We start from the raw sequence: 18,441 nt of genomic DNA, 5'->3' as shown, positions 1-18,441 counted from the left end.
ATTCTTCGTGGGCAGGTTGTGGGAGAACCTCGTCAGTAGTTGACAATGAAAAAACATGGATCAGAGTTCAAAGTTCAAATCTAAAATGTCTGCGCCCAGTAAGATCCGCATCTCTTGTAACCTCCCTGTTCGGGAAGTGGTTTAACCATAGTAACGGGCAAACATTTTTTTTAAATTAAACTCTTTTACTCTTCTCATTTTGGGCCACTTTACTTGGCTACGGCTAATTAGCCAAAATATTTTTTTCGGTGTATGACTGCAATTCGCAGAAGATAGTAGTGTATCGAGGGTGCAAGGGAAGGGTGGTTGTTGGGGCGACAGTCTGTCACGCGTTCGTGATAGACATACTCTAGTTTATGTGGGGAAAGGAAACAAGCTTAAATATCCGATGATTACTTATACAAAATACCTCAACTCATAAATTAATTTAAATTATCGGGTGCCTATATGATACTTGGGTTGTTTATTAATGTCAAAACTACTTTAGGTAGCAGTATGGTATCCAGTTTTTAAAAGAAATCTTTCTGACGACTGTTTACGTGTGGCGCATTACTGTCACGTTAATGTAACGTTATAAATGGTATTGGCATTTTCTGTAAGGTGATGTGGAAGCCAGCTTGTCCCCTGTTTACCAGGAGCTGGGGGAGAGGCATGCGAAGGGTTTGGGCTATCTGGGAGCACAAACAATGTACCCAAAGTTCAGGATCTCCCTCCTCTTCTGCCCGTTCTCCCCGAACTCAAGCAGAAAAAGAGAAGAGAAGGAGAGAAAAGCAAACAGCCATTCTGAACAACCAAAGCACCGTAAGTGCGCTAGAGCCTTACCGTTTTGGGGTATTATTACCCGAGTCACATAAATGGCTGAGTGAAAGGCAGAAGTAGAAGTTGTTTATTAAACCATTTGCACTCTGCAGAAGGTTGAAGATGAAGGGATTAAGTGGAATGAGAAAGGAACAATAGTGTACCGTGGATCAACCCTCTCTGGGGAGAAGAAAGGTAGGAGCCTTCATTTGGATTTTTACAATTTTTTAACCATTTACCTTTCATCTGCATGTATAATGCTGGGTTATAGAGGAGCATGGAGTGTTCCACTTCTTGTTTTGTGAGCACACAGTTTGAGGGAATTTAGATTAAATTTAAAGTTATGCCTTCAAGGTACCTCAGTTGATATGGAGAGAGCATCAGAAAGCAAACTCTCCAGAACAGGCAACAAGTAAACTAGGGTGAAAAGTCAGGCAATGAAAGACTCAGTTTCTGCATTAGCTGATCTAAAATGACCAGTTACATACTGATTTATTTGTCAGAATATCTCTGCTGTCAGTTGTATTTCTTATGCTCCTAAAAGCCCCTTTCTTCCCAATGCCCCTCTCTCTCTCTCTCTCTCTCTCTCTCTCTCTCAGACACATCCCTGCCATTCCCAGCTTTCTACAGCCCTCAATACGTGGAGTCCTGCTGGTACCAGTGGTGGGAGAAGGAGGGGTTCTTCAGTCCTGAGGTCCATGTAAGACTAGGAACAGCAAAACTGTATGCAGCCCTATAGCCTTGTTATTCTCAGTCTGGTCCTTGGGGACCCATAGACAGTCCACGATTTTACTCCCTCCCAGCTCCTGGGAGCAAAAATGTGGAGTATCCAGGAGGGAGCAAAAACATGGACCGACTCTGGGCCCCCGAGGACTGGATTGGAAAGCACTGCTATAGCTGGATCCTATTTTTATGCATTGATTCAGATTCATTATTTCCTTTTGAAAACCAAAACCAGACTTTTGAAAATGTTTTTTATTAGATTAACTCCATTGCTATTGAGATCTAGTGAAATGCTGAGAATATTATAGAATCTTTCTGAATGTCAAGTTTTACATATTTTAAAATTCTTTATGCATGCATATTACAGTTCGACTGACAATCTCACACCTTGTGTATCTCCCTGCTGAGTCAATCTCCTGAAATGTCTCTCCTTAGAGCAGACTACCGCAGGCGGTAAATCGATGCTTCTCCATGTGCATCCCTCCTCCGAATGTGACTGGGAACTTGCACCTCGGCCACGCTCTCACGGTTGCCATAGAGGATGCTCTGGTTCGCTGGTAACGTTTTTTTAAATAATAAAATATCAATATCTTCAAACGATGAACTCTTCTAATGGAGTTGTATTTTCTTTAATTCTAAAAACAATTAAAACTTTAAGGGGTGCATTTGTGATTTTTTTTTTCGTGACAGGTTATGGGATAATGGTCTGCCACACAGTGAGCGATGAGGCACTGAACAACAGGATGATGATGAACTTTCATAGAAAGAAACTTAATGTAGAGATGACCTCTTTAAGATCAATGCAAGTGTGTAAAATGTCTGATATACAACAAATACTGAAATCTTAGAGGTTCTACTGCATATAATTCCTTACTGGTAACAAACCTTTTATTCTCCAACAACATGTTTCCAGCCAGCTGACCCTGTTTGCACCCAAATCAGGACAGACTAATCTGTGTTTGCTAGCTTTGATCAGTTGATGTACTTGCTGGTCAGTTTTATGCTGCATCCTTAATGGCAAAACTTAAATGACTGGTACAACATTACTGGTAAAAAAAATTGTGTCGTTATTGAAATTGAGACCATTATGATCCTCCATGCAGAGTTTTTGGAAATGGCTTCATTTTCCAAGCTGTTGCTTTTCTAGGCATTGGTTTTATTTATATCGATTAGCACTTTGCACCAGCAAGATCTAAATTGTGGCACTAGGCCACAAAGTGTGCTGCCCTCTACTGGCCATCTTCATTCCCATCCTGACGATGGGGTGAAGTAACGTGCCCACAACTTCCATGCTGTTACTCATTGAGAACCAAGTTGTGCTGATATATTATGCATTACTTAAAAAAGCAGTATGTCAGCCTTTGGAAACGCATTTGGCGTTAAGAAAGATTAAAGTTAAAAATGTCATCGAATTCGTTTCCATCCATTGATGGGCCGAAAGGCCTCCTTTCGTTTGTAAATTTATGTTATGTTCATGCATCTTCCGGCTGCTTTCTCAGTGCAGGGTTTTGAAGGGCCTTCGGAGTCAGGGGAGTCTGTTGAAGATTCTCGATTCTTTATTTGCCTTTTGCACATCAGTTAATAGAAATTCTTACCTTGTACTATCCAGTCAGTGACTTGTGATGTGATAGAATTGGGCTGCACAAACCAAAACCTGCCCAGAAAAGCAGTCTATCACACATGAAGTGCCTGTTCTCCTAACTGCATTCCTTTGGAGCGTGTGAAGAAACCTGCATAACGTGGAAGAACATGGAGACTCCACACGACACGGAGACAGAGGGGGGCATTCGAACCTCCAGCCCTCCAGGAGCAGGGTGGGGCGGTGCCAAGCACTTTGCCGCTCCACCGTCCTGCTTAGGTTGACCACTGTCCCTAAAATCTTCATTTTTAATTGTCTAGGAGAAGGATGCAAGGATACAAAGTTCTTTGGGTGCCCGGTTGTGACCACGCTGGCATCGCCACACAGGTAAAGCCGCTTCCCTGAAAGGAAGAGGCTGACATGCTCGCTTTGGTTAGACTTCAAAACAAATGTCACATGGCAACAATTTGTAAATAATGTATAAAAAAAAAAAAAAAGCCATAAAAATCCCTGGTTAAAAGTGAGTAATAAACTGATTAAGGAGCAGAGCAGATGCTGTAGGAGGTGTTTACAGGTACGCTGAGAGAACGTTTGCTCCTTGCCTCCCTGTGTCAGTCCGTGGTGGAGAGATGGCTGTTGAGGCAACGAGGGAAGCGCAGGAAGGATTTCAGCAGGGAGGAGTTTCTCCGGGAGGTCTGGCACTGGAAGAACGAGTGAGTCTCTCTCTAACACTCTCTGCCGCAAAAATATCATCATACCAGGTACAGGATGTTCACGACCATCAGATGATGTATTTGCTTAGCACATATGAGAAATTTTTTTAAATACGCATGAACACGAATCAGGTGATTGAGATTTAGTACCAGTCTTGAGGCCATAATGTCTATTTTCATATTGAAATTCAAGCCACAAGTTTACACCCTTAACCACTACTCCCCCTTCAGGCAAAAGCTGTACCGTGTCACGGTAATGGGATTTTAATTTGAAAACTGATTTTGCCGTTAAAGAGAGAGGTTGCCTTGACATTTTGTTAACACTAGATCCTGCTGTGGATTCAGACATTTTTCTTTTGCGGCATGGAGTCCTGTATGTTGATTATTTCTCGTTAAAGACGAGGAGTGTTTATGTTTCCTAGGAAAGGGGGAGAGATATACCATCAGCTGAGGAAATTGGGGGCGTCTCTGGACTGGAGCAGGTCTTGCTTCACCATGGACACGGTAACAGGAGCTGCGTGTGTGTGTTTGTGTTTCTGTGTCTATTTGCATGTGATTTGACTTAATCAGACAATATTTGCTTAGCTGCAAATACCCAGCAGTGTGAACATGAGACGAAGAGGCTCAACGTACCCAGACGTCGTAAATGTGATGGACTGGCTTCCTGAATGGAGAAATGAATGAAGCCTCTCTGCGGGGATGATTGGCGTCTGGCCGCTTCAGGCCGGTCGCAGTGAGCTGGGCTGCTTACTGGGGTTGCCTTGATCAGCAGTGACTCACTTATGAGGCAGTATGAACATAAAGCGTGTTAGAAATTTTTAACAGCAGCTCTAAGGCAACACTTACTGTAGTGTCCAAAAACAGTTAAGTTGTTAACCGTGATCTTGTATCTTGTATCTTTACTTTTTTACTTTTATTCAGTTTAATGAAGTCTTTTTCCTTCTTTTATTGTTCTGGGCAGTAATAGCATAATGGAGATTCACTTAAATTGGCTGCAGTTGTGCACCTATTACGGTGCCATTCCCACCGGCCTGGTGCCTGTTCCCACAGGCCCGGTGCCCGTTCCCACCGGCCTGCACACGGCCGTCACGGCCGGACGCCATGCCTTCTTTGGCCGGGGTGCCCTGCCATGGCTTTGGGCAACCTGGGGCCCTGTGTTCACTGATTGATGTGTGATAATGTCATCCACTGTGGGTTTTGAAAGCGAGCCCAGTGCTAAAGAACGTCGATGAATAGCACAAAGGTTTGAGATCCTGCAAGGTTTTTCTGTTGTACCTTTTTTAGCAAGGTGCTCAACGACTCCTGTTGTGTAAATCGGTAACAGGTGTACATTAAACAGTCAGCTATGTAATATGACATGCCGTGAATGCAGATTGCTGAAGAGCATGTGAATGTCATATCACCTGTCCCACCCCCCACCCATGTCCCCTGCCTCAGGCCTTCAGTGACGCCGTAACAGAGGCCTTCGTGCGCCTGTGTGACTCTGGCTTGGTGTACCGCTCAGAAGGGCTCGTCAACTGGAGCTGTGCGCTGGACTCCGCCATCTCTGACATAGAGGCAGGTGTTCCTGTAGTGACAATCAGAGGTGGGTAGTTCAAGTCCAGAGAGTAAAAGTCCAGACCAAGATTTTGTTTCAGCAAACCAATTGAGTATAAAAAGTCACTGTCATAGACTGATCAGGTGATTGGTTGAAACATAATCTTGGTCTGGACTTTTACTCTCTGGTCCTGAACTACCCTCCTCTTATTCCCCCACAGTTTTTCAGTCTAAGTATTTGTGTGCATATCAGCATCTTTCCTGATCTTTCTTTCCATAACAGCCAACATTCTTGTCCATTTGAGGCCTCACTGGTGTAATAAGCAGTTTGGGCTGAAGCAGCACTGCATAGCCTATGGATAGAGTGCTCAGTGGTGCCATTCCCTGCAGCACTGTCAGTCTGCTTTCTATCTCCAGCTCTGTACACGCATTTTACATCTCTGCTCCTGCTATTCCGGTTTGCCGTAGTGTGTGTCCTGTGACGGACAGGCTTCCTGTTCAGGGTGGCCGTTCCCATCTTCCTGGGATGGGCTCCAGACTCACTGCGCACTAGATAAACAGCATGAGAGACGGGTGGATGACAAAGTGGCTGCTGGTATCTGTGTCCCAAATGATTGCGTTTGTGACTCACCCATATTTCCTTATCTGTGGAAGAAATCCCGATCTGGCATGCAAGTGAGATTTCTTCTGTTTGATTAACTGAAACCCAAAGAAGAAAAAAAACAAATGAATTTCCCAGTGGCTTCACAGACAGCTTGAGAGATCATTAGCATCCCCATCACATACGCGCTAAGAACTGAAGTAGCCAGAGATGGAGTCTCGCTTTGGTTATGATTTGATGTTATGGCTGTGATGACATTTTTGTGACATTTAAAATAATCAGCTTTGCCCCGGGTGAACAGACTGGGGGGGTGGTGGGTTGGGTAATTTGTTTCGCAGTGTAATATCTGTTGGATTGGCTGTAATTTGTCCATCGTGGTTCTCTTTCAAGTACATTACTAGGGATGGCATGTTTATGTGCAGTGTTTACAGTGACATGAATCTAAGCAGGTGATGTTCAGTACCGGGATTCTTCAAAGCTCCTGCCGAACCAGGAGAAGCCTGACTGTCCCCAGAAATGGGCCAGAACTGAGGCTTTGGTTACGATTTTCAGGTGGATTCGGTGCAGCTATCTGGACGGACCCTGCTGTCTGTCCCAGGCTACGAACAGAAGGTGGAGTTTGGGACTCTGTTCACCTTTGCCTACCCCTTAGAGGGGCAGGGTGAGTGACTCCATTATCTCTCTTCCTTTTGATTGGTCCGTCTCTGTCAGATCTGCACTCCTTTTCCATGCTATTGTACATCATGTGCATCATGTACTATCTACCAACAGTGTTTAAAAGTCTCTTAATCTCATTGTTGTTACTGTTTACCTACTGGGGGATTTTTCATAGTTTTGTTGTTGTATCCAGGACCGGCCCAATGCTTTTCGTGGCCCTAAGCAAAATTTGATTAACCTAGTTGTCATTTGTCATTTTCCTTCCCATTCTGGCAGGCTGTGTCAGGTGGGGTGCCCCCTGGTGGCCACCAGGCCCTAAGCATCCCCCTTGACTGTTAATGTCTGGCTGTAGGCGTTCTAGATGTATATGCTGAGGTGTAATTCTGCCTGCCTCAGACAGAGAGGTGCTGGTGTCCACCACGCGTCCGGAGACCATGCTGGGGGACGTGGCCATCGCCGTGAACCCGGACGACGCCCGGTACCAGGCCGGTATCATCGCTCTCACGCAGATACACTGTCTTAGCTTCGGTCCCTGTCGGCTGGGGTTCCAACTGACCCAGCTCGCAGCCAGACCTTGGGCTGCCTCTCCCACAGGGCTTCGCAGAGCCACCGCAGCCTGCTATGTTGCTTTAATCTCTTCTCTGCATCCTGCCCCCCCAGGCACTCCACGGTAAATACTGCAGACACCCCTTCACTGACAGGCTGCTCCCGCTGATCACCGACCCCCTGGTGGACATGAGCCTGGGCACAGGTACCTGTATGACAGTTTAACCTTATTCATTGATCGGTGTTGGCGAAACTCTGCTTTTGAATGGGGTGGTGGGGTGGGGGCACTCTCAAGGGTTCGGGGTTCGAATCGTACCCCAGCTCTCTGTGGGTGGGGCTTTGATGTTCTCCCCAAAGGGAGAGTGTCCCCCGCCTCATTCTCAGCTTCCTGGGATAGGCACCATGCTAGAGAAGGAGATGGATGGATGGGTGGAAAGATGGTTAGATGATGGATGGATGGATGGATGGATGGATGGACGGGTGGAGAAATGGGTAGATGGATGATGGATATATAGATGGATGATATATGGATGGATGGATAAATACTTGAGAAAATCTTGCTAATGTCAGTGTTCGTCAGTAATGAATGCCGTGCATCTCTTATGCTTTATAAATGTAATGGCCTAGGTGAACAGGGTAATAGAATCTTCACCCCCCTTAACCATCTCTGAGCCTCTGTGACTTAAGTAAATATCAGCTGTTGCCTGAATAAATGTGTCCTTTAAATATAAAAGTGAAGCTGTTGCTGAGTGTATGGAGAGGTAAGGTGTCTGAAGGTCGTATTAAGAATTCCTGTTTTTTTTTTTAAAGGGGCAGTGAAGGTGACCCCTGCCCATGACCATACCGACTTCCTGCTTTCCCAGCGCCATTCACTTCCCCGCCTCACTGTGATTGGAGGAGACGGGACCATGACCTCTTCCTGCGGCCAGTGGTTGGAGGTGCACTGCTGCCTGCCTTTGTTCTCATTGGTTCTGCTTTTAAATGTGAGCCAGTCAGGCTTGTCCTGCAGTAAAATCAAGTTTGGATACGGCTCACCCCGGCTACATGGTGGGGGGGGGGGTGTTCACTAAAAGTGATAACTCATTACTTATAATCATAATAATTATAATGCATGTAATACTTATTAATTAATTGTTTGTTTTTTCTGTTAAACTATTTGGATTTAATGAGTGGAAACAGAATATAATCAGTGCTTAAATATCAAAGTCTAAAAAAATGATTGAGCCAATGATGGAGAAAATGAGTATTGTAGACATAAATTGCTGTATTTTTTTGAGTGCTCATGCCCCCCCCCCCCCCCTATCCTTCGTCAGGGTGTGAGGCGGTTCGAGGCCCGGGTTCGAGTGGTGGAAGCCCTGAAGGAGAGGCAGCTCTTCAGAGGAAGGCAGGATCATGCCATGTCCCTCCCTGTGTGCAGGTATGATGGACCCAGAGACGTCACACTCAAGCCAAGGGTGTTCATCAATATGCAAACTCGACTGTATTTGTGTTCTCGTGTACCCACTTTACGTCTTCTTCCATTGCTAAAGATCTGTCCCAACACTAAGAACAAAAATACAGTGGACACTAAAAATCCCATGGTTTCATTCATGCCTGCCCCAAATGTCAAGGACGTATCGGTTGCCTCCTCACTGAACGAGACCAGTCCCATAATTCATTGCGTCCCAAGTTCCATCTTGGAAGGCAAGTTAGCGAAACTGCAAGTCCAGGCGACAGTGTGAAACGACGCAGCTCTGATCTGACAGGGCTGAGGCAGCTTTGGACTGTCGTGGCTGTCGATCGATCCATCTGTCCATCTCTCCCCCAGCCGCTCTGGAGATGTGATCGAACCTTTGCTGAAGAGACAGTGGTTTGTGCGCTGCGAGCAGATGGCGCGGAGGGCGATACAGGTGAGTGACCACTCTCAGCATGTGCTCTGCTTTGGTGTCTGTGCTGGTTTTGTGGGGACAGATCTGCGGAAAAGAGCATGGGGACATTATCCCTACAACAAATGTCTGCTTCTTTTAATAAGGTGAAATTGAAAAGCATCATTGTGTGCTATTATCTGTATGGATTTTCTGGGGGTGATCTGGGGTGGTACAGGGATCGGTAATGCATTAGTGCACCATTGGGTGTGTGGTTTGGTACAAGGATCGGTAATGCATTGGTGTGTGTTTGCATGTGCAGGGTCTTTCAGGGATCGGTAATGTGTTAGTGTGTCATTGTATGTGCGCGGTGCGCCGGCTGGCTGTCACGTCCCTCTGTGACGCCCTCTCCTCTTCAGGCAGTGGAGGATGGGGAGTTGAGGATAATCCCTTCGATGTACAATAAGACATGGAAGACCTGGCTCTCCGACATAAGGTGGGTTCAGTCTCCTTTCTCCGGCTCAGGGATCTGCGGCCGTTCAGTCTGCATCCGGATCAGCGATTTGCACTGCTGTTGGAAGTAAAAGATGAAAGAGGAGAGGAAATTTTCACTTTTCTCTTCTTACCCTCTTCTCCTCTCTAACCCCCTGCTCTTCCTCCCATCCTGTTCTTTCTACCTCAGCATCACTGCTCACTTCCTCCATGATCATGTAGACATCGTGTACCATTTCCTCCACGATCGTGCAGACATCGTGTACCATTTCCTCCACGATCGTGCAGACATCGTGTACCATTTCCGCGTATATACTCTTTTGACTTTCTTTTTTTCTCCTTTCTATTGCAGCGATTGGTGCATCTCCAGACAGCTTTGGTGGGGTCACCAGATTCCGGCCTATCGGGTTTCGCTCTCGGGTTCCGTTGACACAGATGAGGTAGGGCCACCCAGAACGTCTTTTCTCTCTCCTGTGCAGCTGTTGCATTTTTTTTTTAGTAATTTTTTCCATCTGACACAAGCCAGAAACATTCCTCTTGGTATTACTGTCACTCCATGGGAACAGACCAGTGTTTTTGCTTACAGTTTTCTTTTAATATAATTTCTTAATTAATCCTTGAAAATAACTTTTCTGATAATGAACATTTTGAATAACACAGTGGTCTTTTTAGTTTGATGCTCAGTACATTGAATGGGGATAAATGTAGGAGGGAAGTTGATACGAGGTGTGAGGTCCCCGGGGGGGCGCTCTCTCTGCCACTCCGGGTGCATGATCCTCTCCATGTCCTCAGGAGCGGTGGGTGTGGGGGAGGAGTGAGGAGGAGGCCAGAGAGAGAGCCGCGGCCAGATTCGGAGTGACTCCTGATGCCGTGACGCTGACTCGGGGTGAATGGACCCAGCTTCACCATAGCGAGAGCAGTAGGGGGGCGGTGCCCAGGAGCAGGTAGCTGATTGGCCAGATGCCACAGGCCTTCAGCGCTGATTATCTTGGGTTTCACTTAAACCAGATCCCTTCTCTGGGCTGTAATCAGGCATTTGACACATTCTGGAATTTTGGCAACGTTTGATTAGCTTTAAGGGGCAATTTATCACTTTGACTAGGGAGAAATCCCATTCTTTTCTTAGAAAACTCTTTGTTTTCTGCAAGGTATAAATTTTTATGCTTAGCAGTGTTGACTAACTGCTCTTTTCTCCTTCCCTCAGACCCAGATGTGCTGGACACCTGGTTCTCTTCAGCCCTCTTCCCCTTTGCTATGCTTGGCTGGCCGCGACAGGTGTATAAACCTACCCTCCCCCTCCATCACCCATAATCACCCCAAACATCAATGTTACGCCCTACTCACTCCCCCACTCCCACCCACAGACTCAGGACCTGCAGCAGTTCTACCCCAACAGCCTTCTAGAGACAGGAAGTGATCTCATCTTTTTTTGGGTAGCCCGGATGGTCATGCTAGGCATGGAGCTCACCGGGCAGCTGCCCTTTAAACAGGTGAGGGGGAAGGGCTGTGGGACTCTGTGCCTTTGCCAAGTGCAACGGGTGTGGGGGCGTCTTTGCTTTCTCAGCAGCCGTGAATGTGACGTGCGGCTGAACTCCGGAACCCTGGGCACAGCTGTCATTTGGGTGCCGCCCAGCTGCCACATCATTGGCTGAGTGAGACGGTCCAGATGTCTGCTCTTTTTGCAGGAGGCTCACTGGTTATTTCTTCCAAATGCATGAAAAAGGGGCGTCTGAGTTCTTTCCGTCCCCATCTGACCTGTCACTGTCCAACAAATCAATAAAATTTAATACACTACAACAAAGACTAGTACCTACATGACAGTCTCGGCATGCTATCAACTGATTCTGTGTATGTGTTGCAAAACATGAATTTCCAAAGAACTTATCTATTAAGATATGACGAGAGCTTTATTGTCATTATACTGCAGTACAATGAACTTTTTTGTATTTGTGCAGTACTTTTTAAACAATAATAGCCTAATAACAATGGAAAACAGATTTAAGACCGTAAAATAGTTCATTCCAAAATAATGCAGACAATGGACAGAGCAGTAATAAGGTGAAAACAAATACAAAACGCAGTTGTATCGGAGGTCAGAGCTTGTAGTTGGGAATGATATGACACTCAGCTGCACTCCAGTACGAGTCGGAAAGCCATTTGGCAAAGCCAGTTCTAGCCGGGCTCGTTGCTAGCCAGCTGATAACAGCACACTGTGTGGCATTTTGTGCATACAAACACCGTGGCAACTTGTCTACAGATAGCGGTTGGGCAGTACTGTGTACGACCGATTTAATCAGACACAGATACTACATAAGTGTAACTACAGCTTTCTGTTCTGCCGATGAAGGCCGCAGCCATCTTGAATTCTGAGGCCGAGGTTGCAGAGGTTTCTCAGACTTTCCGAGTCGAAACTCCGACTTCATGGGGTGTTCCAGCTGAAATTCCCGACTTCCGAGTTCCAATGAAAGGCACCTTGTACATGCAGACTTTAAAGTGGCAGTGTGAGTGTGTACAGCGCCTGTGTTTGTGATGAGCGGCGAGAGCCTGGGGGACCCAGCTTTGTGTTCTGGATCTTAACAGTGGAATCTTACCTATGTGATGAATATACCATCATGTTCCGAAGTTGCTATAAGTGAAATATAAAAAAAATATGAAGTAAAATATATGGAATTATGCACTGGACCAAAAAAATATTAAACAAAAAATAATTATTTGTTTGGGGGGGGGGGGGGTGTCAACTTTGTGCATAGGTTACTCAGAAGGTTGCTGGTTCAGATCCCTGGGTCAGCAGAGCGATCCCACCACTGGGCCCTTGAGCAAGGCCCTTAACCTCAATTGCTCCAGGGACTGACTGACCCTACATTGTCCTCTACGCCAGTTACATGAGGCGGCCTCCTGGGATGCTTTTCCAGCTCCTGAAGGAGGTCCCACATATATGCTGACTACACATTGGCCACTTTTCCTTCACTCTCTGGTCAAACTCCTCCAAAACCATTTCTACAGGGGGTTGTTTAAGTCAGATGGCCAGGTCATGTGATGCGGCATGGTCAGGTGGCCAGGTCATGTGATGCGGCATGGTCAGGTGGCCAGGTCATGTGATGCGACACTCTCACTCTCCTTTGTAGGTGGCTGTATGTCTGCTGTTCACCTCTGTTCTCCTCCTCTGTTCTCCTCCTCTGTTCTCCTTCTCTCTCAGGTGCTCTTTCATTCTCTGGTGAGGGACAATCACGGGAGGAAGATGAGTAAATCTCTAGGCAACGTCATCGACCCGCTGGACATCATTTCTGGCGTTTCCCTGCAGGTAATGCACCTCCCACGTCTTCAGCAGGGCTTGGTGAGTTAGGAGCGGAGTGAAAGGGAAGGGCGGCTTGGAAGTGCGGAGCCAGTCAGTCCTCTGGTGAAGTGCTAGTGTATCCTGGATGGGTTAACAGGATGTCACATGACTGCCTCACTAACTGTGATCCCCAGAGGCTTCAAGACAAGATCAAGGATGGAAACCTGGAGCCCCGTGAAACCAGTATTGCCTTGAAGGCCCAGGTCAGACACTTCACCGGAAATCTCCCCCTCCTGAATTTCCGGATATGCCATCCTGTGTCACCCCGTTCCTCCTGCCTTTTCCTCTCTCCAGAAGAAGGACTACCCCAAAGGAATCCCCGAATGTGGTACTGATGCCCTCCGCTTTGCCCTCTGCACCTACAAGGCCCAGGGTGAGCCGAAACGGAATAAAACGAGGCTTTATTTGCTGTTTATACTAGTACAGCAACTTTGGAACGTGTTCAGTCTGGCATATCCCATCCTGCTCTCCTTTTTAAGACGTATACACATACAGATCTACAGCTGGGAGCGAAGCTTTGGTTAAAGCGTAGGGTCTCCTGTTTATCCAGGACTCCTGTAGCTATTCACAGCATCGATTCATCCCTCAAAAAGCTGCACTCCCTGCACAGTCCTGCCGAGGCCATTAACCAGGCTTTGGGCCGTAATACAGTTACGTATTGCCAGGTATAACAATAGTAGTGAAATAAACAAGGTTGGCCAGTGGTCACTGGAAAATCTGTGCACCTCTGGTCCGACTGTCGGCTCCGTAATTAGCTGCTGTGCATTTTCCAGTCCGTCTTTGGGCTCCTCGCTGTCCGTTTGTCCCTCTGCCCTCCGTCCCATATCTAAGATTCCCCTTTGTGCCTTGCAGGGGAGGACATCCGCTTGTCCGTGTCCCAGGTGCTGAACTGCAGACGCTTCTGTAACAAGATGTGGCAGACGGTGCGCTTCACCCTGGGGGTACTGGAGCAGGCGGGCAGGGATCCGCAAACCCTGGCAGAGGTACAGAACAGTGTCAGCTGTGCCCCCCCCAGATCAGACCAACACCCAGCCTCTATTGTATTCATGCTTCTCTTACGTAGCATGAGACGCTAATGTACTCCAAGCCCACACTGGCTCATCCCTCCTTATTCCTCTCGTTCTCTCCTCCCATCCTCTCTTCTTTCGTCCTTTCTCTCTTCCTTTTGTGCCTCTTCACCCCATTCTCGCCACACACTTCCTCTCCAGTTTCAAATTACCGTGTGAACTTTTTAAAGAATAGGTGCAGGTGCTCAAGAATAATATGGACGTTAGGCGACCTTCCCCTATGTTGTCTCCGCTTCCCCCCCCCACCAGACACTTGCCCTGATGTGATTTCTATTCAGTTTTCTATTGTTAGGAGCCTCAAATGTTTTTGGGACGAATGAGGTCAGGGCTATTTTTGTCTTTGCCAGAGGCTTTAAGTAAGGCTGGACGATACGTGCACCCCCACATTGAAAAGCAAGGGCCTGTCAGGTGATAGGCCTTCGGTGGACCTGCCAGCGTCGACTCTTGTGCCCCCAGAACGTTTTCTGTGGGTAGAGAGTGTCAGTGTGATGTCACTCGAAGGTCTTTCCCCTGTGGTGACGTCCCTCTCAGGTGTCCCCGTTCAGTAGCGAGGACCGGTGGCTGTGCTCCCGGCTCTACAGCACCGTGCTGCAATGTGAACGCGGGTTCGAGAGCTACAACCTGCAGGCCGTGACGGCAGCAGTGCAGTCCTTCTGGGTGCACAGCTTGTGTGACGTCTACCTGGTGAGGCCCGGGCCCCCCCGGTAAAGTGAAGCCCCGCTTTACATTAACAGTGCATGTCAGCATTTTGTCTTACTCCTCACCGCAGGAGTGCATCAAGCCGGTGCTGACTGGGGCGTCCACGGAAGGCTTCCAGCGGCAGGCAGCTGTGCGGGGTGTCCTGCTACACTCTGTGTCCGTTTCCCTCACCCTCCTCTCCCCCTTCATGCCCTTCCTGACCGAAGAGCTGTGGCAGAGGCTCCGCCCACACTTGGCAGGCACCGTGGCAACCAGCCTGTGCCTGCAGCCCTATCCACAGTCCAGCCAGATGGTGAGGAAACTTATTAAACCTATTAAGATGCCAATAAAACTGCATGCAGGATAATGGCCTTTGTTTGATTATTATAGTAAAGAACTCCTCCGAAAGGAAGCTATGCAGAAATGACAGAGTAAATCTTCAATGGAACTTGTCACATTTCAAACTCCAAATGTCACAAATTAGTAATAAAAATGCAAATTGGTTTTGTGGCCAGTTGACTGGATAAACATTCCCATATACTGAAATCTTTATATATGTCTGTAATTGACAGAACATCCTGCATATTCCTGGTAGAGAACAATATCACGTTTTAGTGTTGAAATAACTGAACATACTTGTAGCAGTTGTAAACCTTCCCAGGTGGTGAATCATCCGTTCCGTTGTCTTGAGAATCTTATCGCTGGTGATTTTCTCAACCTTTTGAAAAAGTCTTTTGGGAGTCGTGCATCGAAGCGAAGCATTAAGTTCTCCAGGACGTTTTGAAACGGTGTTGGTGACACATGAATGAGCATTAGATGTGTCATAAGAGGCCAATCGTGCTGCAGATCTGTGTTGAATTCCGGGCACTGTTTGTGTGCAGGGGTTTAATGAGACGTGAATGAAATATCATGGCAGGCGGTGTATGCTAATTTTTCTCTTTGCCTCCCCCCCCACCCCACACATGCAAATTCCGTCCCCTCAACTTCAGAGCCACTGGCACTTTCCCCAGGAAGAGGGAGATTTTGCTTTTGTACAGGAAGTAGTCAGAGTGGCAAGAGGATTGCGGACCCAGTGTCACATGACCAAAGAAAGACCTGACAGTAAGATTTTTTTTTTGTCTTTTGCTTCTGGGACTTATTGTGGCACAGTGCCTGTACCACAACGTGCTGATAACATACATGCATTTTGCATCCGTCCAGTGTGGGTCGTCTGTTCGCCCAACCAAGCTGAGATCCTCCTCCGCTTCAGCTCCACCATTCGAACCCTCAGCCGCGTCTCATCCCTAAACCTCCACTGCCCCCAGGGGGGTGGTGATGCACCACCTGAAGGCTGTGCAGTGGATGTAGTTGACCCCAGCTGTGAGGTGCACCTGCACACCCAGGTAATCACAGGTTACTGGGGGTTAAAAATGCTGCACTTTCAGGTCACAGTGTTCATATGGCATTAATATGTGCTACATGGTCTTAGTATGTGTACATACTGTCAGCTTTATGATGGTAGAGTGTCCTTCTATTCAGGGTTAATGTACTGTGCAAGTCCCTCTTTGTGGAGTCTTTCGTGTACTGCGAGGTGTGGACAGCCAGAACAAAATGTGTGACCTCTGACCTCTGACCTCCAGGGGACTGTGGACACAGACGCACAGGAGGCCCTGCTGTCCAGTCGCAAAGAGAAAATCCTCTCCAAGTTGCAACGGTGTCTCTCTCAAACCGAAATGCCACATTATGAAGAGAAGGTGCCGGAAAGTGTCAGACAGGAAATGCGAAGCCGGGTAAAGCACGGGCTTGGGGAGGCTTAGTCACATGATGGGGGCGCGCGGCTGGTCACATGATGGGGGCGCGCGGCTGGTCACATGATGGTGGCGCGCGGCTGGTCACATGATGGTGGCGCGCGGCTGGTCACATGATGGTGGCGCGCGGCTGGTCACATGATGGGGGCGCGCGGCTGGTCACATGATGGCGACGCGCGGCTGGTCACATGATGGGGGCACGCGGCTGGTCACATGATGGGGGCACGCGGCTGGTCACATGATGATGGACAAACATCCGTCAGCGCTCTCTCCCATCCTGCTCCCCCCTAGATCTCTCACCATGTTGCCATCTGTCTGAAACGGCTAATCCTAACTCTGCCTGAGGAACTTCCTGTGTTTACAGTACTTGACATTAGCCGTTGAGTTTCATTTGATCACGGGAAGGTCACTATTGCTTATAATGAATAAATTAAAAGATGATTAAACAATAAAGCATTGAAGTATTACAAAAATACACCAATAATAGGTCTCTTTCTCTCGATTCATTGCTTCTGACCATAAACACATTACTGTAAGTGAAGTTTGAGTGTAATTTGCTTATATTCTGAAAAATTAGCTTTTTTTTTTGTGGAAAACCATTAAAATCACTCTAGGTTAAATGTATTGAGTGTAAAGAAACAGGTGGAGTGAGGAATATGAGGAAAAATCACAATAATGTACAGAATTACGAACATTGTGGCATTAATGTTCATTTTGTAATTTTCTTTTGTATATAAATTCTCAGATTTCTGCACTTGAACAGGAGTTGAAGAACACAGAGGATCAGCTACTAAACTTGCACCAATTAAAAGGACAAGAAAGCTAAGAGACAAGGATGGAAACGTTGTTTATGCACGAATTAAGAGATGAATCCAGTGGGTGCGGGTGCAGTGGGCAGTGCGAGTCCCTGCACTGTAATCTATGGATCTCAACTTCAAACAGCAGCAAACTAGTTATGAAATATGGACATACAATCAGTCCTTAATAAATTTTTTATATACAAAGTGTTTGTATTAATTTGCATGGTTTGCAGGCTTTTCCTTGTAAAAAGATTAATTAAATGGATCTGCTAATTGTGGGATGATTTTAGATGCTATGGTGGGAGAAATTGGTTTGTCAGTCAGATCAATCAGCTTATGACATTTCAAATCAATCAGCTTGTTATGTACATACAGCTCTGGATTAAATGAAGAGATCACGGCAAAGTTTTCAGTTTGGCTGATTTATCAATTTATGGGTATGCACCTGTGTAAAAATATAGTTTTTTTTTTGCAAACTGCAGCCTGGTTCTTCCCTGTTTCTCATTAATGAAGGGCTTCTTCCTTGCTTTATGGGACTTCAGTCCTGCTTCTAGAAGCCTGTTATGAACTGTCCTAGCAGTGCACTTCACGCCTGCACTTAATGTTTCCCATTCCTTTGAAGGTCACTTGAGGTCATCGTCTGATTTATGAGGCACTGCCTGATATATTGACTGTCATCTCTGGCATTAGAAAGTCGCTTCTGCCCTCTACCTGGCTGGTTTCTGGTCGTTCCCAGTGTCTCCTGCTTCACCTTGTTCTTGTGTACGAAACTTTGAGCCTGGAAGCAGCCCGCTGAGCAGTGTAACCTCTGCCAGCAGGACCAGGATTAAACCAGGATTTTAAAAGGCAGATTTAAAAAAATATATAATGATCTCTTCATTTATTCCAGAGCTGTATGTTTTAAATTAGATCATTCCTGCATAACAAGATTATGTCACTCTCTTGTCTTCCTTCAAACTTGTCTTCCACAAAAAGTAAGGTGACCATAAAGTAAGATTACTTAACTTCGTGTTAGTTTTATGCCACGAGCAATGTTGTTTTTGAACTGTGGTGTCTCTGGGAGTCCTTTAGACTTTTCACAAACTAGTTTCTCCGGTGTTCACATTCACATGGAGCGGGTCAAACGAGTTGAACAGAGACTTTGACCACGCCTATTTTTCTGACTAGAATGCATTAATACTTTATCGTTAAACCTCCACCTCAACATTTCACGCGTTTCACTCTCTGATTTAAATTTCTGGAAATTTACATTGTTCAACTTATGTGAATTGCATGCATTGTATCAT

The 18,441-nt window shown here is 46.5% G+C and overlaps 1 protein-coding gene across 1 annotated transcript; it reads left to right on the top strand.

Moving 5' to 3' along the window:
• The first annotated feature begins 68 nt into the window (after positions 1 to 68).
• Positions 69 to 18,389, top strand: vars2 (valyl-tRNA synthetase 2, mitochondrial). The gene is made up of 29 exons (XM_023809829.2): positions 69 to 801; positions 912 to 993; positions 1,398 to 1,498; positions 1,957 to 2,078; positions 3,421 to 3,487; positions 3,716 to 3,813; positions 4,236 to 4,317; positions 5,251 to 5,370; positions 6,503 to 6,611; positions 7,004 to 7,092; positions 7,268 to 7,358; positions 7,964 to 8,091; positions 8,467 to 8,570; positions 8,961 to 9,042; positions 9,417 to 9,493; positions 9,842 to 9,929; positions 10,282 to 10,375; positions 10,694 to 10,764; positions 10,854 to 10,979; positions 12,686 to 12,790; positions 12,958 to 13,026; positions 13,118 to 13,196; positions 13,676 to 13,806; positions 14,422 to 14,574; positions 14,660 to 14,881; positions 15,558 to 15,669; positions 15,769 to 15,950; positions 16,188 to 16,337; positions 17,101 to 18,389. Exons 1-29 carry the CDS (start codon positions 604 to 606, stop codon positions 17,179 to 17,181), a joined length of 3,213 nt encoding a protein of 1,070 aa, XP_023665597.1. The 5' UTR covers positions 69 to 603; the 3' UTR covers positions 17,182 to 18,389.
• Positions 18,390 to 18,441: the final 52 nt, after the last annotated feature.

This window comes from Paramormyrops kingsleyae, chromosome 23 (genome assembly GCF_048594095.1).
Source record: "Paramormyrops kingsleyae isolate MSU_618 chromosome 23, PKINGS_0.4, whole genome shotgun sequence".
Lineage (NCBI taxonomy): Eukaryota > Metazoa > Chordata > Actinopteri > Osteoglossiformes > Mormyridae > Paramormyrops > Paramormyrops kingsleyae.
This window is presented reverse-complemented; position numbering and strand designations above follow the sequence as displayed.